This window comes from Centruroides vittatus, unplaced genomic scaffold (assembly GCF_030686945.1).
Source record: "Centruroides vittatus isolate TY-2023 unplaced genomic scaffold, ASM3068694v2 contig_484, whole genome shotgun sequence".
Classification (NCBI taxonomy): domain Eukaryota; kingdom Metazoa; phylum Arthropoda; class Arachnida; order Scorpiones; family Buthidae; genus Centruroides; species Centruroides vittatus.
In genome coordinates, this window is record NW_027122274.1 from 784,036 (window position 1) to 809,570 (window position 25,535).

Consider the following 25,535-nt stretch of genomic DNA (forward strand, 5'->3'; position numbering starts at 1 on the left):
ACTTAAGAATTATACTTAAAAATTATACAAGGTGAAAGAATAAATTTAAAATTAAACTAAAACTATGCCTAAAGCTATACAATGAAGATGAAAATGTTGCCATGATAGTATGAGCAGTAAGCAATATCAATGTAGACAGGAATAATATTTCTTGTTAACGTTGCATGGCAATAATAAGACAATAATAATAAGACAACGGAGTTGCTGGTTCAGCCATTACTACTAGATGCAGGGAGCGGTTACAAAGGAGGTGTGTGTTACCTTACACATCTGGAGCACAAGTGGTGACAACATGTGATGCAGCCAAATATCATTGTTAATTATCTGTTTTATCCTCTAATGTTTGAAGCCATATGCACAAATATCAATTGGGATCTAGGCAAATTATTCTATAGCTAACATAATTATTACAGAAAATGCTTTTAGCCCTAAGTAATTAAATTAATTAAAATATCTATAATCGTGAGGTAGATAATAGATAATAGTACTATTATCTACCTCACAGTTATAGATATTTTAATTAATTTAAATGTTATTCTGTTTATAATAAAATTATATATGTGAATATTAATTGATACAATTCTGTGACAATTATTGTTATTTTGTAGATTTAAAAAAAAAATTATTTTGTAATAAAACTGTTTAAACAATAATTCTTATAAAAAATATTTAACACTTTATATTTGGGAAAGTTTTCAGGTTACAATTTAAGAATATTTATGATTATGTTATTTATAGGTCATAGATTACAATATTTTTTTATCAATTTCTTTGAGAAATCACTATTATAATACACTGGAGGGCAAAACTTAAGTTACAAGTGTTTTTTTTTATTCTTAATTTAAAATAAAATAGAAACTTTATTAAAATAACAAATTTATTCACTCAATAGGGTGTGTGACCACCCCTTACAGCATTATGCTAGACACCTGCTTCTCATACTCTTTACAAGGTTATTGATCAATTCATTAGGAATTAAAGTCCATTCTCTTTCGAGAGCAGTCCTGAGCTCATCAAGGTTTCTGGGTGGGGGACAGAGACTTCCCACCCATCTTCCGAGGGCATCCCAAGCATGCTCTATCGGGTTCAAATCTGGAGACCTGGATGGCCAGTTCTTTCTTTGGATTCCAACATCTTGAAGATACTGAGTCACCAAGTTCGCTCTGTGGGGACGAGCATTATCGTCCATTAAAACGAAATCCGTGCCTTCTGTGTGAGCCATTGGACAAATATAATGCTCAAGGATCTCTTTGCGATACCTTTGACCTGTTAAGGAACCTCCAAAGACATGGAGCTTGGTGCACCCAGTGAGAGAGATGCCTGCCCAGACCATCATACCACCTCTGCCAAAGTTGTCTTTTACTCTTATGTTTGATAGAGTATATCATGTTCCAGCCTCTCTCCAGATAAAGAATCGTCAAGAATCACTCTGTAGGCTAAAGTAGGATTTATCTGTGAAGAGAACTTTGCTCCAGTTGTGGTCTGTCTAGTCTTGATGCTGATGACTCCAATTCAAGTGCACTTTTTTGTGGAACGGTGAAAATGGAATACACACAACTGGGTATTTTTCATAAAGACCAACAGCAGCAAGTCTTCTGAATACAGTTCTGACAGAAATTTTTTTTTCTGTGGCTGATTAAAGCTCAGAAGTAAGCATCCTGCATGTTAGTCCTCTATTGAGTTTGGCAGTTACTTTCAAAAACCAGTCATCTTGCAGTGTGGTAACTCTTGGACTCCTTCCACGGGAATTCTGTAGATATCACCTCTAACTATAAACTGTTTCCAGAGCCGTGAAACCACCATTCTTGAAATTTTTAAGAGCCTTGCTGCATCAGCTTGACTAAGCCCCATTTCCATCCATCCAATAGTACGCCATCTTAAAGAATCATCTAAACGATGCCTAGAAGCCATTAGAATGTTAATGAATATGCCTTAATGAAAAAAAAGCAGTTTAAATAAAGTTTGATTACAAAAAACAGCAAAGTCAAAGGAGCGTTCTAACCAGCAAACCACTAAAGATTGAATTAAACATATGTAATTTGCATATTGACAAGATATTTTTCTATTTTCTTATTCGTCATGTAAATTTGCATATATGTCTACATTTTCAAAATGTTTTGGTGCTTTATTTCAAAAGTTGTGAGGCAAAAACTACTTGTAACTTAACTTTTGCCCTCCAGTGTATTATAAGTTGTCATAAGTTAAAACAAAATTATTTTTAAAATATTTAAAATTAAAATTCTATTTTTTAAGATTTAGAATTAAAATGAGCTAAGTATGAATTTTGCTGTAACTTTATTTCAGTGGACACAAAAAAGATTAACATTAATTTTCTTGAGAAAGAAAAGTTATCTTTTTATTGAATTATTCTCTTAAGAAGAAATAATATATATTTTTTATGTTTTAAGATTTTAATATTTGATTAATTTTATAGAAAAAGTCAACAACAAAAAAATGATGCTGAAAATGATAAAGAAGGTCACAGTGCATTTGTGGAAATGGAAGAAAACCATGTAAGTTCTTAATTTTAATTATAGGAAAACTTTTAATAACTGTTATTAGGTTGTTGTATATAATGAAGAACTCAGTTCTGTCCTTTTCACTAATTAGGCTCTTCATCTTATAGATTCAGGCAGATGGCTAAGAATTTCAATGGACCTTTCCTTATTAACTGTTTGATCTTTAGGGATGAATTTGTGATGTATGAAACTTTTCCTTTTCATTTGTCAGCCTTAAACTTCTTTATTATGATGAACTGATTGATTTCCATATCAAGACAGAGTTTGGTTTGCAGTTGTAGAGGGAACACTATGTTTTGATACTGTTATCACTATTCATTAAGTGACACTCTTGGTCAGTTTTGTCTATTAACTCATCCATTTATCATGAAACAAGCTTTATGCTGTTTTGTTAATTAAATTCTTGGAACAAGATACTGCCAAAACACAATGTATGTTCATCTAATCATTGCGTATTGAATACCACCAAACTAAGAAATTCTCAAAATGTTTGCTGAGTCATTAATAGTCTGTAATTTTGTCTGATTGTTTATTTTACTTTTCTGATAATTCACTTCTTTGCAATAACATGATTCTCTGCATGGAAGTCATCTTTAATTTATTCTGACTGTACAAATAACAGTTTTCTTACTGTGTGCTTCACAAAGCAATTGAATATTTATATTGAAGGTTTCAAGAAGTTTCAGACAAAATTTGGTGTTTGCTCACTTTCCCAAATGCTTAATTTTATATGGATTTCTTCTGCTTGTGATGGAGACAGGAAATAGAAGTGATTATTGTGTGCAAGCGTAGACTTGACTTATGAGAATCTGACAACCCCTTCTTTCACAGTCATATGCAATATAAAAATTAAAAGTTTAGTTAATTTTTGACTCTACCTTGTATAAAAATTATAATTATTTGTTTGTTTATGTGTATTAAATAATGTTAATATATCTATAAAGAATAACTTATTTAATATAAATTGTTTAAAATAAAGCTTGTAACATGAAACACATTATTAAATGGAGAAAATACTTAAAGAACTATTATTATTATTAAATTTTTTATATTTATGATTTACCTGATAAACTTAAGAAACAGATTTAATTACATTTGTATTATTTTTACTAGTTTCTATCTCTAGATGATATTAAAGAACAGAAATATTTAGAAATGAATGAAAATGTAAATATTACAAATAAAAGAAAATCAACCCTTCAATTATTACCTTGTTTACCAACATCACTAATTCCTCTTGAAGAAGGAGAGAAGGGAAACATTATCTTGTATAAGTAAGCTCAAAATTTTTTACGAGATTTATTTTTTAATGAAAATATACATATAATTTATTTATACATTTTTATATTTTATAGTCACAAAGGTGAAATTTTGGGTAACAAGCATGATTTTAGAATTAATATCTGCAATGTAGATAAATCTGGTACATTATTATTTCACATGTCTGATAATCTTGAAATATTTGATGTACCTATGCCTTCTACAAAGGAGTATCAAATAGAAGAGGAATGCAAAGATAACGATGATGTTTCATTAGATGAAGATTGTAATGATGTTGATGTACTTCCTAATCATAGTGAGATTATTTTAATACTATAATAATTTGTAATTTTAAAATGTAGAGAGTACAAATTAGACAAATATAATGTATAATTAAAAATAAATTTTAAATAGTTTTCATTTTTATACTTAAAACATTGTACTATATAAGGATTTATCTATGAATTGATATACAAAATTTAAAAATGAATTCAAGTAAAATACAAATTTTTTAAGATTCCATATTATTAAAATTTTTGCTTTGCTTGTGCAGAACCCTCCACCTTGTGTCCTCTAGTTAATAAAATTTTGTGCAATAATAGGATTCATAATAAGATTATTTTTCATAATCATAATAAGATATGATTAGTTTCATAGTGAGATTCATAAAGTAAGAAATTTGTTCAAAGGGAAATCAAATGTCATACAAAATACAAGAGTTAATTATTTAATTGAAAGTGTTTGATCTTTCCTTCATTTAATTGAAAGTTTTTAATCTTTCCTTCATAATTGCAGTGTATTAATCTTAGTTCAATTTTTAAATTTTATATAATTTAACTATAAATTTCTACAAATTTGCTTAATTTGTATCAGTTTTGAATTCTAATTATTGTTTTCTATGTTATAGATATTGGAATACTTGTAAAAATTTTAAAATAATAATTTTTTTCAAAGAGATGGTGTTTGCAGAGATATAGAGACATTTTTTACATTATATCATTATTCAGAATTATTTATTTATTATTATTATAGAGTTAGTTGTTTATTTATTTATATCTCTTCTTCCAGAATAATCTAAAATTAATTACCGTATTTATTTACTTGCGTATAAGACTAAGTTTTTATTCATTTTTTTACTGCTTCAAAAACCTAGGTCATCCTATATGCACAAAATGAAATGATTCTTTGCGTTTTTGCAATAATTTTTGTGAATCATGTATTTGCAATTTTTTACCAGATGCTCATCCTTTGGTGTTTAATAAAAACAAAACTATTTTATCTGAGTTGTTTGAATTGTTCTTGTGTATTGTCAGTAGTAACAATGAATAGCAATAGGAAAAGCAAAGCTTTTGAATTGAATTCTGAATTGAAATTTCAAAATCACACAGGAGCCCAATATAAGTTTTAATCCATTTCCACATGAAAACAGATGATTATTCAGAAATCAGAATTTGGAGAAACTCATAAATGTAATCAACGAAGAGTGGATTCGACTGTCAAGAATTGGCAAAAAAAGTTTTCGATTGTTCAGTTTTACATGAACAAATTATGTTGTCAATTTTACAAGATTTTTCTTTAAAGTTTAAAATGCCAGTAATTTTTGCAGGAAAATGTGTGCATTACGTGCATTTGATAATATTTTTTTTGTGATTAAACTAAATAAAATTACAATTGTATTAATAAATCTAATTTTTTTATTTTGATCTTTGAAGTTACACCTCGTCCTACATAATTGAGATTGTCTTATATGGTAGTAAACACGTAATTTATAATTATTATATTTAACAAGATTGCCAAATTGCATATTATTTAGTAATTATTTAGCCATAATAGCGTGATAAAGGAATCCAGTCGTTTACTTGATATTATTTATACTTCATTTATATGATAAAATCCGTTTTTTCTTGATTATAATAAAATGGAAAGTTACAATCATTTTTATTTTCTAAAATTGTTTGAAATTAGATGAATATATAATAATTTTCGTATTCTAATAACATTTTATATATATTATCATACTGTTTTTTTCCATCATTAATAAATAATACACTTTCAAGTTATATTGTATGTTAATATAAATAAAAACAAAATCTAATAATGATTGTGTTTAGGTGCTTACTTCTGCAGAATTAGTTTGCAAATATAATATATTTAGTTTCTCACTCTCATTAAAAACTATTACAGAAAAACTTAATGAGTAGAACTAAGAAATCTGATATCACTGCAGAAACTAATAATGGCCAAATGATCAATGCAGTTAAAGTGCATCAATTGAATCTGGATGGGTGAGAAGCCCCAAGAATTTTTCATGGTGATTTTTTGGTGAAAGACAGGGTCTGGATGTCTCTGTCACCAATTAGTCACATCCCATTATGGGCCTAGTGTAACCAATGACCTATGATGGATAAGAGAAAAAGGTTCTCTTAGTGTTCATAGGGTGGAAAGAGCCAAAAAATGAAAAAATAATAATACTACTAAATTATTACTACTTATTAATAATTATTATTACAGTAGAGTGTCGTTATCTGAAAACCGATCAACCGAAACGTCAGTTAACTGAAAGCTTTCCAGTCAGATTGTGTCATGTTGAATTGAGCATTTTTGATAGTGGATTAACTTCTAAAGTATAATTTTTTTTGTTTTTGTATTTTTCAATATATTTATTTTGTTTGTAGAGAATAAAGAAATAATTTTTAACGATACAATAGTTACGATTATTATTATAAAAATTTTCGTTAGGCTTAAAATCGATGAAAATTCAACACGAAGCGACACGCAACGGAGAAAAATTTCAACATGGGATAGGTTGATATATTTTTTCGTACATAATCGGTTATCCGAAAAAATCAGTTATCCAAACAACCCCAGTCCCCAATTGATTCAGATAAACGACACTCTACTGTATAAATATTATTAAAATTATTAATAATTTATAATAATAATTTTGTAGTAAAAGTTTTTTAGTTGTAAAAGTTTTAACATGAACTCAGGTATATATAGTAAGACCTCGCTTAATGTTGATTTGATATAATACAATCTGTTTGAAGCCTAAAAAATGCTCAAAACTTACATTGATTCAAATTATTGTAGCATTTCATTGATTTGTATATAATACAATTATTTATGAACACGAACCAATCAGCGAAAGGTGGCAATTCATTATAGCACTACTTCCCCTAAATCTATGTTTGTTTTGTGCAATTTTGGAAAAAATATATAACATCATGGATGCTAAAGGAAATATCGACTTTGCTTGGCAAGAATTAACTCATAAATGCACGAACAGAATGTGGAAGAAGTTATGGCTGAAGGTATCCGAGAATTCTCAGCGAGAAGAGCCTATCACTGTATTGTTAGGTTGCAACCTAATTGATACAGCAAGACTAGGAGATGTAGATGAGCAGGTTATTGAGGAGTTACTGCAGGTTTCTGGTGAGAGCCTTACCAACGACGACCTTCAAGAACTGGAAGAACAAGGAATTCGTGTAGAACTGGAAAATAGAGATTCTGAAAATGAAGAACCCAAAGAATTTCTCTACAGATTTACTTAGTTAAAGTTTGGTAATGATAACTGAAATTGTTGATCAAATTGTAGTGAATGATCCAGAATTTGAAAGGAGTGCAAAGGCAAAATGAGGCATTTTGGATGGAATCTTCTGCTACTGACATTTGCTTAAGTAAAGAAAAAAGTGACAAATGAAAACTACATGACTTTATCACAAGAAACAAGAATTTCAGAAAAGCTAGGACCTTCATCACAAAAAATAAACTTTACATTTCTGTGTGCATATTGCACCTGGCAAGAAAAATGACAGCTCAAAAATGCAGTATTTGAGAAAAATCTACTTAAAGAATACTATAAAACTTATACTATAAGCTGCTTTTAAATTTTAGGTAAGTATTTATGGTGGTGAATTCTATTATATTCTATAGTATAGTAATTATGGATCTGTAGTTCTGCTCTTGTCAAATGTGAGGTGTTATCAGTTAAATATAGATGAAGTCTTTGAGTTATGTCACTTTTCTTGCTTTTCTAAAAACTTTGTTATTTTGCGAGATAGAGATGTGATGCTTGTGAATGTTGGGGCATACATATATATTACATATTTTTCTATTATTATTATATTGTTATAATACATATTTTTTAATGACATAATCTCAAAACTGCCATTCTTTGAGTTGTGTCACTTTTCTTGCTGGGGTGCGATATGTTTGTGTTATTTAACATATATTATTGTGCAAATTAATATAAAAATAACTTAAAATTAAAGTAAAATCTATTTATTTTTGGTTGTGTGTTCTCCTTTCTCTATTTAATCTGTTAAAATGGCCTTGTTTAGCACTGTTTATTCAGAATAGGTTTTAGGGTGCTAAAATGGTTTAAAAGGGAGGTGAAGAGTGCTAAAAAGAAAAAAATGGTGCAGAAAAGAGGTAATAAAAATCATGTTAGGCAGCTGTCCTGAGTAAAAATTTTTATTTAAATTGTAGGGTACAGTATATTTTTCATAGGTCATTTATTTTTATACTACACTAACATATTGTTTCTTGAATCAAAATCATTTGTCATAAGGAATGAATTAACTCAGATATTGGTAATCATTTTCAAGTTTTCAAATGCAAATATTCTTCATTTACATGAAAGGATATCTTTCAATTTTTACTTAAAGAACTCTAATATTAACTATTTTATTCTTTTATTTATTTAAATTACATCTTTTTAAATAAGCTAAATTATATAAATATAAGTCAATTTTAGAATTTCGCTGAATGAAAAAATTTTTTTTAAAAATAAAAAGACTTAGTTGCTTCCAAAAACTTTTTGGTGGATCACCATTTATTTCCTTAAAATGTTCGAGAATAAAAACTTCGGGATGACCTGAACTTTCTTTTTAGGCCAAAGTTTTTATTCTTGAACATTTTAAGGAAATAAATGGTGTTCCACCAAAAATTTTTTGGAAGCGACTAAGTCTTTTTATTTTTTTAAATAAATATAAGTATTTACTGCTTAATGACAGGATATGCTCTGAGAAATATAGGTCTCTAAACAAATATCATAGAGTATATTTAGAATAGAGATGAATGATATCAGACTATACTGTACCAGTATAGTCTGATATCATTCATCTCAGTTATATGTAACACAATGAAAAATATTTATGTATAAAAACAAAGGAAAGGCACAGGCTGCTACAAATTTTTTAGCTTTATTATAATCTTATGGGACTTCTATTGTGAAGTGACTCATACCTGTAGAGACATCACTACAAAGTTTGAAATCTTTGTGAATAATACAATGCAAAAACAAAGAATTCTTAAAATATTTTTGTTTATATATACTATTAACATAATTTAAAGTTTGTGTTTTTACTTTAGCAAATGATGACATTGCTGAAGATCATCACAATCAGAACAATGATGAAGTTCAAAACCAGACTATAAATAAAAGTTCTAATCCTGTTCCAAAAGAAACTCCAAAATCTCTTAGGAGATCTGCTAGAGTACAAAAATTATTATCTGATGCAGCTGCAAAAACAGTAAGTTTTCTTTAGATAAACTATCAGCAATTTCTAGTTTTCCTTTCATCAAGTGTTAAGTATTTAGATATTGTTTAATTAATATATTTCATATATTTTATAAGAAAATTGATGCATGGAAAAAAGAAGATCCTCATGAGGATAAACAACAATTAGTCATTGGTAAAGGGAAAACAATAAGAATGTCAAAGAAGTTGCAACAAAAGAAACCTAAGAATAAAAAGAAACAAAAAAAACCAGCCCAACTCCCTCCCGTTGCAGAATTTTGTGCAAAAGCCTGTATGATTATTTGTTTATTTTATGTTTATTTATTTGAGTTTGTTTTCTAAGATTTATTTATTTATTTTTGTTTAATCAGGAAAATTTCTGTTTTATTAGATTATTTGTTTTTCAGATTTTTCACATGTACCAAAATTCCCAAAAAATTATTTAAAAGTACCAGAAATGATCGAAGTTGAATATATTTATTGGAATGAAACAAAAAATCGAGAAAAATTTTGGAAATTTGAACGGAAGAAGCAGGTAGGGTTGAAAAATATCTTTATGAAAAAACACACACATTAATAAAATCATGTGCTATGTGAAGCTTCTTCTCTTGATTTGTTGAGAAAAATAAGTTAAATAATGTTTGCATATTCTTTAAAATACGATTGAAAGTATATTGACTTGAGATATTTAGCTGTAAGTAATGGTAAGGCATTTGTTAAGTTCGATATACAATTAAACAGAATTGTCACACGTGTTAGGTGTGTTATGTAACCATAGACTTAAGAATGCGGGGTGAGATTTTCCCACCTAGAGCGGGAGAAATTGTGCATTCCTTTTGGTGTGTTGGGTCAGTGCTGACCAGTGTGTGTAGCTGTGTGGTTGGTAAAGAACCAGTGTTGTGATTATTAATTAAATTAATTGTTGGGCGCCTGAGTGTTGCTTGCTTGTGGAGTGCCAGAGTGTTACTTGCTTGTGGAGAAATTAAAGTTCAGATTTTATTTTTGTGTTATAAAGAATCTGTGGACTGTTTTAGACCGTGTTCCCGTGTAAACGGGAACATTTTAAAACACTTTACAGCATTAATGTAGGTTATTAAGTTGTATTTAATACAATTGAAAATGATTATATAATTATTATATTATTATTATATAATTATTATATAATAACATCTTGTATGAAAAAATCACTTCTAAGTCTATTATTATTGTTATTCTGGTAAGTTATTAATGATAATACTAATATTTTTTTATAATATAAATATTTTAACTTTATTTTTTTTAATTATTTATTGTGTAATAATTGTGCATATTTTTATAAAACTATAAAATTAACAAAATTCAGTTAATATTCAGCAACAGTTGTTCATTAGTTCAAACAATATTAAAATAACTTGTTAATCAGTACCATTAGCAAAAAGTAATTGCAAAATGTTCTGATATAACACGTGACTGGCTTAATTATTTGATGATGTGGAGGATCAGGTGTAAGAAACATAACAAAAAATATACTAAATGATGCATTAATGAATTATTTTGGAATGAAATTATTTGGATATTGCTATTGCATTTTAATAGTTTCCATACTCTTGTCTTTTAATTATCTATTGTTTACATTCTATCATTCTATAAATTATTTATGGTTTTCTTCATTCAGTTAATTATTTTCAAATAACAAATATTCAAATTATTTATTATTATTATTAAGTCTTAAAAATTATTTATTTATTTATTACAATTAAATATTTGACTGCAATCTTTGTAAAATATCTTGTTTTCATCAAGATATTTAAAACATATTGGAAACTAATAGGTGTATCATCTGTGATAAGGGTCTTATGTTAGAGCAGAAGTGGTAAACCTTTATAATTAGAAGACCACACCTTATTTCAGAAGGAACTCTGAAGGCCATATTGCAGATTTGTTAAGCGTATTCATTTAATGTGCCCCAGAAGGAATTTAACTCATATTATTTAACATATGTGTATTATTAATTAATAATATACATATCTAACCATAAAATAACAAATTGATATACAAGTTCATTTTCATTAATTTAAAAAGAACATTGCAATTAATATTTTTTTATATATATAAATTTTGCTGTGCAGTTTTATTATTGATTTATTTTTTAAAAATTCTTAATTGTTTATTAAAATGAATAACACCTTACCATTATTTTACAGCTTAAGTCTTAAATATATTTAGAAATTAAAAAATAATAATAAATCTGAAATATATTCATTTTGAAAGTTAAATTTCTTTATTTTAATTTTATGATTATTTTAGAATTAGTTTTATTTTTATGATTTAATTTTGTGTTTTTTTACACCTGAAATTTTTGCAGAAATGTTTTCTCAACTACATTGCATTTTAAATTACCAAAATTTACTTTTTTCCATATTTTTAAATCTGAAAAATTTACATTGCCTTCAGTATTTAATATGCATTCAAATTTATCATTTTATATGAATACAGAAATTTTTTACTTAATAGATTCCTGAGGAAAAAGATGTTGAAATGGAAGATGAAAATCAATGGGATGATAATGGTATTTAATAATAAAATTAATTTAAATTTTTTTTTTTACATTACAAAATTAGTTATTTATTTATCATTAGATATGTTATCATTTATAGTTTTAATGCAAATAAATAAATTACATAATTAGAAGATATTTAATTTTTTGAATAATAATTCTGTGCTAGACAACAAGACCATGGGCCCTATTCTGGTCATCATCTCTCGTCTCTTGTCTTTCACAAGCCAGTTGCTGATTGGCTAATCATTTGTTTATGTCTCGAGAGATCATCGTGTCTCTCTAAATGTGATTATGGACAACTTTTTCTCTCTTAGCTTCTCTTGTTTATCAGAGACAAGCGGATAGTTGTCTTTTGCCTCGATTTCGTTACATCCAATATGGACGACTCGATGTTACTTGTGCTGTACAATCATATTAGAGAACATTCTCTATCTCAGCAAAAAATATTTCAAGAGAGAAAATGCTTCTGATTTTTTTCCAGTACCTACACCGAATTCCTTTTTTTTTTTTAATTATTCTACAACAATTACTGAACTATGAACTATTAATCTTACTTACAAGGAGACCCTACGGCTTTGGGGAAACGGATTTTGATGGTTTTCGATGTGGAGGTAGTACACCATGTGAGTGTACTACCTGTAAAATACTAAAGTGTAATACTCAAATGCAATCGAGAAAAATGAACTCAAAGTTTTTTTAGCACTTTATGTATAAGTTATGCATACTCTCGCTCGAGCGCGCTGTGGCGTGAGTGGTAACGCTCCTGACTCGTGCGCTTGCGTTCTCGGGTTCAATTCTCTTGTGTATAATTTGTTTTTTATTCATAAATTCTTATAATGTATTTATTTTTTATTATTTATTTATTTTAATTTAATTTCTACTGTTTCAAGCCTAATATTTTTACTTCGAAAACCCACCTTTTTCAAGTTGAGAGAGAACTATTAACACTTATGCCGGGTTTGAACATGGGTCTAGAGTCTTTTTCACTCACTCTAACTCTTTGTTGACCAATTTCCACGACCCCTTGTTTACTTTTAGTTTGTAAAACGACCGAGGGCGATACTGGTCAGTCGGGAATATTATTTTAAAAAATTCATCAAAAATCAAATCATCATTATATTCGTATGAAAGAAAATCGCGTACATTTATTAATATCTTTAGTTTTAAATACGACATTTTTCAATATATTTTATTAGAGAAATTAATAAGAAAATATATATAGATCTCTCAACTGACATTTAAACTTGATAATTTGTAACTTTTTGTCAAAATTAACATTGTCTAGTTATTTTTAGCACTACGCTAGAAAGACATAGAATATTGTTATGTACAGCTCTATATAACAGTTCATTTCTGAATTTTGACACGAATAGACGTATTTGTGCAGTAAAATTTATTTTGAAAAGTTATTTTATAATTACAAAAATGTCATCAAGAGAAGCAAGTTCTTCACATTGTGACGAAAAAACTGTAGATGATCACTCTTTATACAGTGAAGTATCGAAGCAGCGGCTTAAAGATGGAGTAGTGTATTATGAGAGTTTACTTTTTGAAAATAATTTAATTGCAACAACATCTTCTGATACACTATCTGAAGATGCTATGCTGATAGGCACAGAATTATACAATAATACATTGGATGTGTTGAATGAAAAAACATTTATAATTGATAACGAATTGATTTCTGCTCAAGAAGAGTGTATAGAAGGAAATTTCGAAGCAGTTAAAGATGACTCATCTGATGACTATGTACCTGATGAAAAAAAATATAGAATGAAGGAATATATTTCACTGGAATATAAAATCAAAGTTTTAAAAGTAGCAAAAGCCCACCCTACGTGGAAACTACAAACTTTACAAAAAAAACGGATGTAGTCATTTGAAAAAAATGGATCATTTAAAATTATGGGAAAAAGATATTGAACGTGGTGGAACTATTTTTGATAAATATCATTTGATTGATTCTTGGACGTATGACCGCTTTGTCGAAGCGAGACAAAATTATAAACAAGTGACCACAAGAAATTTACAGCAATGGGCTTTAGCTGCTGCTAGTCAGTTTCCTGATTTGCAATTTAAAGCGTCAAACCAGTGGGTGGATAAATTCAAACGAAGACACCACATTTGTCAAAGAAAAATTACCAAATTTGTATCACAAAAAGAAGCATGTACCATGGAAGAAATCCTGGCCTCTGCAGAAACGTTTCGTATTCAAACAAAACGATTGATATCAAACTTTGATAGTGACTTCATCATCAATACAGATCAAACAGGTAAATAAAAATTTTAACTATAAATCAAGTACTTTATATTCCATTATTACGTTTAATCAAAGTAAAACATAAGACATCATAATTTTGTTACATTTTCAGGATGTCAATACCAATCAAATTTTAATAGAACATTAACGGAAAAAGGAAGTAAAACAGTGTTTGTAAGAACACAAGACATGAACAAGGTTTCACACACATATACAGCACAATACGGTATAACATTATCCGGAAAATTATTACCATATGTTTATATTTGTTTACAAGAGCCTACAGGTAATTTTGGGCCAAGAATAAAGAGAAACGTGGAAGAATATATAAAAAAATATACAAATGTTACCGTCACATCATCAAAATCAGGAAAACTGACCACTGATCTCTATACTAATTTTCTGACAAAATGTTTGATGCCATATGTTCAGAAGAATAAATTTCTTCTACTCATTGACTCATGGACAGGACAAACAAAAGCAGAATTGTATGATGAAGTATTCCAAGATGATGAAAAAATGCCTACATGCACAATTAAAATTATACCACCAAAATGTACTCCGTTAGTCCAACCATGTGATGTCTATTTTTATAGACAAATAAAAAATTTCATTAAATGATTACAAAATAACGCTGAACTACTGGACAAAAATTATGAAATTCATTCTCGAGAGGATTGCCTGAAAATACATTCGATTATCCATCATCAATTATCAGCACCAATATTTTGCGACATGATAAAATATGCTTGGTATGCCAGTGGACTCTGTGATATAAGAAAGTTTTTTACAAATGTAAATGAAGCGTGTTTCTCATCAGACCGTTTACAAATACCTTGCAATTGTAAAAAAGCAGCATTTATTTCTTGTTCTTGGTGTAGACGGAATTTTTGTTTTGATTGTTTTTACCATAAATATCATTCAGGATCATGTACTGTACCTGACAATGATATGTAATTATATAATATTGCTTCAATAAATTAAAATTATCAAGTTTAAATGTCAGTTGAGAGATATATATATATTTTCTTATTAATTTCTCTAATAAAATATATTGAAAAATGTCGTATTTAAAACTAAAGATATTAATAAATGTACGCGATTTTCTTTCATACAAATATAATGATGATTTGATTTTTGGTGAATTTTTTAAAATAATATTCCTGACTGACCAGTATTGCCCTCGGTCGTTTTACAAACTAAAAGTAAACAAGGGGTCGTGGAAATTGGTCAACAAAGAGTTAAAGAGTGAGTGAAAAAGACTCTAGACCCATGTTCAAACCCGGCATAAGTGTTAATAGTTCTCTCTCAACTTGAAAAAGGTGGGTTTTCGAAGTAAAAATATTAGGCTTGAAACAGTAGAAATTAAATTAAAATAAATAAATAATAAAAAATAAATACATTATAAGAATTTATGAATAAAAAAAAAATTATACACAAGAGAATTGAACCCGAGAACGCAAGCGCACGAGTCAGGAGCGTTACCACTCACGCCACAGCGCGCTCGAGCGAGAGTATGCATAACTTATACATAAAGTGCTAAAAAACTTTGAGTTCATTTTTCTCGATTGCATTTGAGTATTGCACTTTAGTATTTTACAGGTAGTACACTCACATGGTGTACTACCTCCACATCGAAAACCATCAAAATCCGTTTCCCCAAAGCCGTAGGGTCTCCTTGTTAGATAGTTAAGGAAAAATTAGATGGTAATATTTCGAAAAATATCTAAGTACACATGCTTTTCTAACTTAGGTTATTAAAATTTTTATTTGTTAAGAGACAAATTGACATTACAATCTGTAAAAACGTTATAAAACAAATAACATAACTTTGTCGAAATTACGTGTTTTCCTTGCCACGTGATCTATGATTACGTACTCTGCATTTTCAAAAATTTTACAATTTCATTGGCTAAAATTCTATACCGTATATTGCGCGCGCAGTTAACCCGAACATGTATAATCAACCAAATAGAATTGTGACGTCAACAACAAAGATGAGATCGTTATGAACGACCAGAATCGTCACTTTGTATGAGAGACCAATTTCGTCTCTCGCTTTGACGTCATCTGTCGGTGAAAGAAGAGACAGGAGATACATGACCAGAATATGGCCCCATCTCATAGAGTACAGTAAAATCTTGTTATTTCAAGATTGGATAATTTGAAGTATTACATAATTCGATGTCAACTCTAGTCCCACAGCTAAAAGAATAGGATTTTTTATATGTTTTAGTTTTGGTAATTTGAAATACGTGTAGAATAAAAAATTCAGTCATTATCTGGTTCGATGACTTGCAAAAATATTGTTTAATTGAAAATCTGTCATCACATTACATGTTTATAACAAAGTTTTCATGCCCACATGGCAATTTCAGTTTTACCAATTATACATTGTTGATTTATTGAATGTCTGTTCAAGGTCATTCAGACATTGTACGCATTGCCAATGAAGATAGAATTCCTTTTATTTTTTTTCTTTTTATGGAAGAAATCTCTTTGGCATTTAATTATTTTGGACATTTTTCACAAAAGTCTGTTGTTTCAATAATTTTAAAGATTTTTAAATACACATGCGTATTCATGATAGAATGCATACTTATAGCTTTAACCATAGTACAGATTGTTTTCATCAGATCACATGATTTTCGTAATCTCAAACTCAAGATAATGAATTCTTCATAGAATTAGCTATTGATCTTCTAAATGAAATTTGCAATAATTCTTATCGAAGCACTGAAGCTTCTTTCATATGTTATTTTCAGGTCTTGCTTTGAATATAATTTGATTACGTTTTCACTGTTTTCATTAAGTATATGCCAACTGACAGTTTTTTTAGAAATAGCTTAAATTACTAAGTAATAACTTGTAATATTAATGCATTTGTAAATTAATTGGTGAAATTATATAAGATAATGTCATAATTTTATTCAGAATTACAAAATTTTGATTTAAAAATGTTCTGAAAATTTTAAGTTATGTTTTTGATCTGTTGAGTTTTAAAATAACAAGGTACTTTAAGATTAATAGTTTCAAAATAAACATACAAAGCAAGAATAATATCTAAAAATCAGACAAAGCAAAAAATATTGTGCTGAATCAAACATTTTTGATACTAGATTAACTTCTAAAGTATAAATTTTTTTTGTTTTTATATTTTTCATTATATTTATTTTGTTTGTACAAAATAAAAGTCATTTTTAACAATACAATAGGCATGATTATTAGTACAGTAGAGCGTCGTTAATTGGAACGTCGGTAATTGAAATGGCCGGAAATTGGAACGATTTTCAGTCGGACTGAGTCGTGCTGAATCGAACGTTTTTGATACTAAATTTACTTCTAAAGTATAATTTTCATGTTTTTTATATTCTTCAATATATTTATTTTGTTTGTACAAAATGCAGAAATAATTTTTAACGATACAATAGCCTTGATTATTATTATAAAAATTTTCGTTAGGCTTAAAATCGACGAAAATTCAACACGAAGCGACACGCCACGGAGAAAAATTCAACAGGAAGCGATACGCAATGGAGAAAAATTTGAACATCGGACAGGTTAATACATTTTTTTGTACAAAGTCGGAAATTGGAACAAATGACTAATTGGAACAACCCCAGTCCCCAATTGACGCCAATTTTTGACGCTCTACTGTATAAATATTTTCATTAGGCTTAACATCGACAAAAATTCGACACTAAGTGACACACAACAGAGAAAAATTTCAACATGGGATAATTAATATACTATTATTGGGATATACTAATATACTATAGTAATAATGTATTTTTTTGTTCATAATCGGTTATCCGAAAAATCGATTTTCCAAATAACCCCAGTCCCCAATTGATTTGGATAATTGATGCTGAACTCTATATTACTAGCAGACAATCACTTTATCCCAGTACCTGTGGGATAAAGCATCGATCTTATCAAGCAAGTCTTATATCAGAGCCACACATTTATTTATAAACTATATACACTGGTGGCTTGATGAACCCAACACTGAATTGTTGCAAAATTTCAATGTTGAAAAAGTTGTTATTAACCCTTACCCGGCCAGGGTACCGATTGATCGTTACCCTGTTAACAATCGATTTTTATGACATTTATCAACAACAGATGTCAGCACTTGACGGTATCGTCTTGTTTATCGTCTGTTTCACATATTTTTGTCCACGTGGTGTTTTGTTGACTTAAAAAATTTTAATTACTGGTCTTTTTTCTTAATTTTTCATTTTCTGATAATTTTTTATTTCATTTTTAGCATATTCATGCAATAATATTACTATAATAAGTTCATTAATGCTATAATAAGTTTATTCAGCTATAATATGTTAATGCATTATAAATATTTAAGTTATGACCTTCAGTTCTGATAATTTATATATTTTTTTAATTTTTAATTTTTTTTTTAATTTAAAATATCAGCAAATGTTACATCTATTGCTACTGGTAATCTTATGTTTATTACAAAAATATATAATCTTGTTTGATATGAAATGAATAAAGTATATTAGTTCATTATATTATTTGAAAGCAGAATAAAGTTCAGATTTCGAACAAATGTTTGATATAATTTGCGATAATTTCACAACGAATACGCATACATGTATAAATGTTATATCAAATTGTACAGAATAATATTCTACATCGTTCTGGCTCAGTAACAATAAGAATGAAGTAGCCAGACAATGTTAATTTTGACAAAAAGTAACAAATTTTTGAGTTTGAATGTCAGTTATCATATGATATTTTTTTTTTTCTCATAAATTTTTCAAACAAACTTTATTGAAAAATGTCATATTTAAAACTAACTATATTGTTAAATATATGTGATTTTTTTCGTATGAATAGAATAATAATTTAATTTTTGGTGAATTTTTAAAATAATATTGCCTGATTCACCTATTTTGCCCTTGGCCGTTTTACAAAATAAGGGGGCATGGCAAACGGCAGGCTAAGGGTTAATTCCCTATACAAAGTGAAAGGGAAATTTTGGTACTTTGGAACCTACTATCTCCAGAACATATAGATCAGGAAAAAAGCTTAGTGTACATTCGCAGACCAATCTTATCTATAAACAATCAATTTCTTCAATAACTCATCTTCAATTTCCAAAGGGGGGCTATTGCAATGTATTGGGTATAGTTAAGTTGTTTATATTTATAATCAGTTCCTTCAAATTTGCTGAGAAATCTATGAGGAGTTCAGCTAACAAAAATCTCCTTGACATAACATACATAGATTATGTATGTTATGTCAAGAACTTTTAATATACATATAATCAAACATTTTGTATATAGTTTAATATGTCAAAAATAAAATTTCAAAATAAAGAAGAATTAAAAATTGTTATTAAAAGTTAAATTTTTTGTCGTCAGATTGTCAGCTTTATAATTAAATGTTTTATTCTTTAGTTATAAAATTATGATAAAATATATCAAAAAGCCAAAGAATATATCTATACAGATATCCCTCATAGAACATGATTTTGCTGTAACACAGTTTTGGAAATTCTCCATATTAAATTTCACAATTTTTAAGTGGAAACTTCATTATTTGATGGTTTTTCTTATTCAAGTAAGTGCACGTGTTGTCTCAAATTTGCCCATGGATTTTAAAATATTGAAATTTCAATTTGTTTTGTGCCTTTTGTCAGGTTTACTTTAATGAAAAGTGGTAGTACAATTTTTTCTTCCTTGTCCTAGCTTTCCTATGAACCAGGTGTCATTGTTGTTGATTTCAGATTTTAGTCTTTAACACTCACATTGTTTTGTTTTTATAGATTAATCTTTGCATTTAGTAAAGTCTATATAAACATTTTTAGGTAAGTGTTATGAAACTTATTTTTAATTGTAGAAAAGTAATTATTCATAAAGCTGATGAACAAAATACATCAGTATTTTGGTACTTGAACGATTCGATATTTGAGCACAAATTCTGGAAAAAATCACTCGACTTAACAAACGTGACCCGCTAGAACAAATTCTCAATTAATAACATACAGGTATACCTCGTCTTACATCGGTAATTGGTTCCAGGAGAGGCGACGTAAGTTGAAAAACAACGTAAGTCGAATTTACTTGTGTAGTTACGACAAGTAACTAAACGCCAATAATGAGCACTTAAAGACCGCTAAATAAGACGACAACACAGAAACACAGATGTTTTCATGGTTCATTCCCTAGGATTTATGATGATTATATTAACATTTACTGTAAATGTACATATTTTAATATGATTTTATGTGCTTTCAACACTTTTCTAGTGATATTACGACTTCAATGTTTATGGCGGACGGATTTAAAGTTGAATAAACTGACTTAAACTTGATTTTTATTTTTCCATATACTTTTTTTGACAAACGACGTATAATCGGGAACGACGTAACTCAAGGTATACCTATATTTTTATTTTGTCGTCCATAGAAAATTATTATAAAAAAAATAATGAAGACATTGCTGATAACTTTTTTTGTTAATTAATGAAAGTTTAGAAGACAATGATGCTTTGAAAAAAGAAAACACTTTTGTTTAACTAAAATTATTAATTAACAGTACTTTTAATTGTAATTGTGGATTGCTTTAATAAATATATTTCTCTAAGTAATGAAAAAGAATACAGTAGAGAGTCGAAAATCGGAATCAATTGGGGACTGGGGTTGTTCCGATTACCCATTATGTACGAAAAAATACATTAACCTGTCTGATGTTCAAATTTTTCTCCGTTGCATGTTGCTTCGTGTTGAATTTTTCTCCATTGCGTGTCGCTTCATGTTGAATTTTTGTCGATTTTAAGCCTAACGAAAATTTTTATAATAATAATCGAGGCTATCGTATCGTTAAAAATTATTTCTGCATTTTGTACAAACAAAATAAATATATTGAAGAATATAAAAACATGAAAATTATACTTTAGAAGTAAATTTAATATCAAAAATGTTCGATTCAGCACGACACAGTCCGACTTGAAAATCGTGCTGATTACCGGCGATTGGCAATAACCTAGTGCTTCCGTTACTAACTATCTCTCTTATAATGAAAAAGAATAGTATACTTTTGCTAACTTCTGGAATGTAACCCTATGTTTTGCATTAGTCCTTTGTTTCGTATAGCATGGATTTGCATAACATAACACTTTTTCAGAACATATCAACCATGTTATATGAAGGATATTGTATATATTAATGAGGATGTTTGTTTGTTTGTTCTCTATGCATACTTAAGCCATTTGGCTAATTGCTACAAAACTTGGCAGTTAAGTATACATACTTCTAACTTCAATAATGTCATACATCCCACCCCAAAATATTGATTAGATTTTTGTATATCAATTAATTTTGTCTGCATTCAATTTTCTGGCTTTACATGTAGTGCCAGCTATTAGCAAAAAATTTAAAATAATAAATTCTATATAATTCTTACAAAAAAGAATGTAAGTTTTAAAAATATATATTATATTCACTTAATTACTGTGACAATGATATAATGCAAAATAGACATGCCATTACACCATTACTGCGACAGGTAGCACATAGCACTTGCCTGTGTGGAGTGGAATAGTGTTTTGTTCCTATACATCATACACTTCCTATTAGCAATAGAGTCATGCTGGTTATGTTTCTAACTCTATTCAGGGAAAATTTCTTGAATTGAAATAATGTGACTTGCAGTGCAAACCAGAAGTTCATATATAATTAATCAATGCCTTCAGCTCTTAAGCTTTTCATATCAGGTCTCAATGTTGATCTATCTAACTCTGTTCTCAAGTTTAATGAAGGATACAGATGGACAACAATGGAAATTTATAGTTCTACAATTTTTTCAAATTGAAACCCAATAAGTACTCTCCAACAACTTAGTCTATAAAACCACCAAACACCAGTGAGCAGTTGTGGGTTTGCACATCACCAACAGACCGGTTGTGGAGTTTTCTGGGTTTTCTTCATGTTAGTAACACCTAAATAGGAGCCAGCTTTACATAAAAGTCTTTCCAGGATACATCCTCATTAGTAGATTGCTCACATGTTGCATTGCCATAACCAAATAAACCAAATCAATTTTAATAATTTTTTGTAAATGTGATATTTACAAGGACATGCTTAACTACTCTGAAACCTGGACACCCTGCACCCTGTGCCTCCTCATGATTTCATCTCTCCTTATTAACTTATAAACCTATTGCCACAAACTTATTTCACTGATATTGCTTAAAGATATTCTAATGTTCAGTCAAATTAATGTACTGTACATGCAATGATTTTAAGGCACAAAGTAGAGCTTGAAATCTTTTTCTGTGAGGATGTTTATTTTTCCTATTTATTATAATGACAATGTTGCTTTTGTTCAAAATTTTCCGTAGTTGTAGTCTGTGTAATGTACAGTACACTTTATACACATGTTGAGTCTTACTGTCAAATCTGCATCCACTACTTTTATGCCGCAAGTTTCAAAAGTTTCTTTTACTTAGCTGTTTTTACTGAGCTTTACTTTTTCAACCTGGTTTCACCAGTTTTTTATGGGATCACACGAAAGCAATTATTCTCACATTTTTACAAGAATTTTTTTATTTAAACTAGTTATATGAAGTCTTTTGGAAATTAAGGTTAGCAACTTCAATTACATGCAGGGCCTCACAACCTATCCAACATGGATCACTTCTCAAATATTAATAGTAGACTGGTTCAATTAATAGTCGTTGACCATCCTCTCTTCCAAGAGGAGATCAACCACTACATTTGGTCGAATTTACTTCAATCCCCTTCTGCAACATTCCTTTCTTCCTATCAGACCCAGCAGTATAATGATATAATGGCATGCAAATAGGAAAATTACATTATATGAGGTTACTGACGAGCACAAAATATGGTTTAAGTGGTTTTCTGGATGCCAAGTTTAAATATTTGGTCCATTTTTTGTGAAATTTGAATTTGTTGGCAGATTATCATTTGATATTTGGCTGTGAATGGAACAGTTTGTTACAGTTAACATTAGAAAAAATGCTTGACCAATGAAATTGTGCCATTTCATACCATCCGAGTATCACAATAAACATGACAATGGTAGGCTAAAATAACCAAACTCTTTATATGGTTTTCAGTTTAATGTTTCTTATATTATAGTATTTGATTTGTATAAAAACAAAGGTTATCTTATGTAAGGGTTTATCACACCGAATGGCCATTGTAACACATTTTAAAAATTCTTTATTTCTCTACTGTACACAATTTAAAGAATTTAAAAATGTGTTAGATTGGTCACTTGGTGTGATAAACCTTTATAATTATATAACCAAATACTATAAGGTAATATAATAGAAGGGTTAGAAGTATGAAATAATCTAATAATTTTAATGTTTGTTCTTATACAATGCCAAACGATCGCCTAAATATCGGGCTATAACATGGCTAGTTAAATGATTAGAATAAAGCAATTTGACACTAGAGGTGGACGTTAGGTGCCATCTCTTAAGAAAATTAATAATTATAATTAAATAAATAAATTATTAAATAAATTTAGAACCTTCTGGAATAAAAGAACTTGTCTGGGACGGGGCTTGAACCCACAACCTCCGCTTGCCGTGTCGTGCGCTTGCCAGTTACTCCACCCAAACCCCGAGCGAGCCTTCGCTTCCAGAAGTATATTAATTTAGATATAACCTTACTTGTTATAGCCTGATATTTAGGTGATCGTTTGGCATTGTATTATATATGACTTAGGCTTTGAGATGTTGTTATTTATGTTTGTTCTTATTTTTTGTCCAGGCAATGCCAGGCTTAGGTAAGCATGGCATTGCCTGGACAATGTTATAATAATTTGAACAAATTTTATTCATATTAGCTTTGGAGTGTTTTTTATTTTCTGAAATATTTTTGTCTTATAACATTTGTATTTTTTGTTTTATTTTAAATATGAGAAAAACAGCCTACTTGAACTTTCATATGGAGGAATTGAATTTTGCTTGAAAACTTTTGCTATCATTTCAAAACTTTTCAAGTGATAATTATTTATTATTTTAAAATCACTTCTCATTCACATAATTAAAAATAGTTAATTATTTTGAAAAGTAATGTTTCTGCTTGCTTAATGAATTAAATTTCAAAAACATTTTAAAATATTTTACATATTTCTGCATATTTTTTAGAATATATTCTTGATTTTAAGTTATATATTTAAATGATTGTATAATATGATTTCAAACATATTTAAATTATTTAGCAATATTCTATATATAATTTTTCAAATGATTTTGATACTATAGTCTGAGATTAGTTTGTATTTATATATGTGTGTGTTATGGTAAAAGTGATTATGCATAATTGCCTGTTATAATGCATAATCACCAATCATATTGATGAGTTTGATAAATTTCTCACTTTTACTGGCAATTTTACATAATTCCCAAATGAAGTTGGTTAATTTGATAAATATGCCAGAATTTTTCATTTTTACTGGCAATGAATTTGATAAATATCATGAAATTTTTCATCTTTTGTTTTTAATAAAGTAACTTTTGGATTTAAACAAATTTTAATAAAATAAATCAACAATACATTTTTGTTAAATTAATATTAGAATTATGCACAAAAATATTAAACATTTGTTAGGAAAAAATATAGAACTGTAATAATTTGAACTGATTATTCAAACATGGTAAACTATCATGACATTTTGAGTTACATAATTTTTCATTTTTTTTGCATGTGCATTTGGTTGAATTACAATTTTCCTTTACATGGGTACTTTTGCTTTCCCTGACCTGAAGTGTTTCTCTTGCTCACTAAGATGTAGAGTGATATTGATACATTCTCTACTGTAAGAAATTGTTCATCACATAGCACAAACTGGTTTCAGGTATAAAATTGTGAAAGATTCCCAATTTATACAAAGTTATTCCCAAGTGAGAGTACTATCATTTTCATTAGCTAATATTACTGCCAATATATTTCATGGATCAGCTCTTGCCCTATTCACATCTGGTATTCTTAGTTTCACTGTATCTTCTACTTTTGGCTACAGGAAACTTCAGCTCTGATACTTTTGTCATTTTCTTCACTTGAGCTTCTAAACCTGCCTTTGCATTCACTCACTTCTCAACTTCTTTCTTTCTGTTTTTGATGTAGAAAGACCGATCACTTTCATACTAGATAGTACTTTGGTTGACGATTCTGGGATAGTCACATTGGGTCATTGGGTTGGTTGGGCTGTTCATTTTCAATATTTTTCTCTGAAATATTTTTGTTGGATTCTTCTAATTTATTACTATTATTTATCTAGTGATTCAGTTATTTCTTGTAGCTTCTTTTTGGTGCAAACATCTGTTACAGCATCATTAGGAAGGGATGATGTCTTCAGCCCAACTTTTAAGGATGAACCAAATATGGCTTCTTAAGGACCTAAACATAATATGTTGATGATATGATCTATTCTT

At 28.7% G+C, this 25,535-nt stretch overlaps 1 protein-coding gene across 2 annotated transcripts in view; it reads left to right on the top strand.

Moving 5' to 3' along the window:
* Cap-H2 (Chromosome associated protein H2) overlaps positions 1 to 25,535 on the top strand; it is a 43,906-nt gene that overhangs the window by 9,852 nt on the left and 8,519 nt on the right. For both annotated transcript variants that reach the window (XM_067273604.1, XM_067273605.1), the window contains exons 5-11: positions 2,435 to 2,513; positions 3,633 to 3,793; positions 3,875 to 4,095; positions 9,153 to 9,313; positions 9,418 to 9,592; positions 9,708 to 9,835; positions 11,794 to 11,848. In XM_067273604.1, the coding sequence (XP_067129705.1) occupies positions 2,435 to 2,513; positions 3,633 to 3,793; positions 3,875 to 4,095; positions 9,153 to 9,313; positions 9,418 to 9,592; positions 9,708 to 9,835; positions 11,794 to 11,848 (980 nt within the window). The remainder of the gene's footprint in view (positions 1 to 2,434; positions 2,514 to 3,632; positions 3,794 to 3,874; positions 4,096 to 9,152; positions 9,314 to 9,417; positions 9,593 to 9,707; positions 9,836 to 11,793; positions 11,849 to 25,535) is intronic.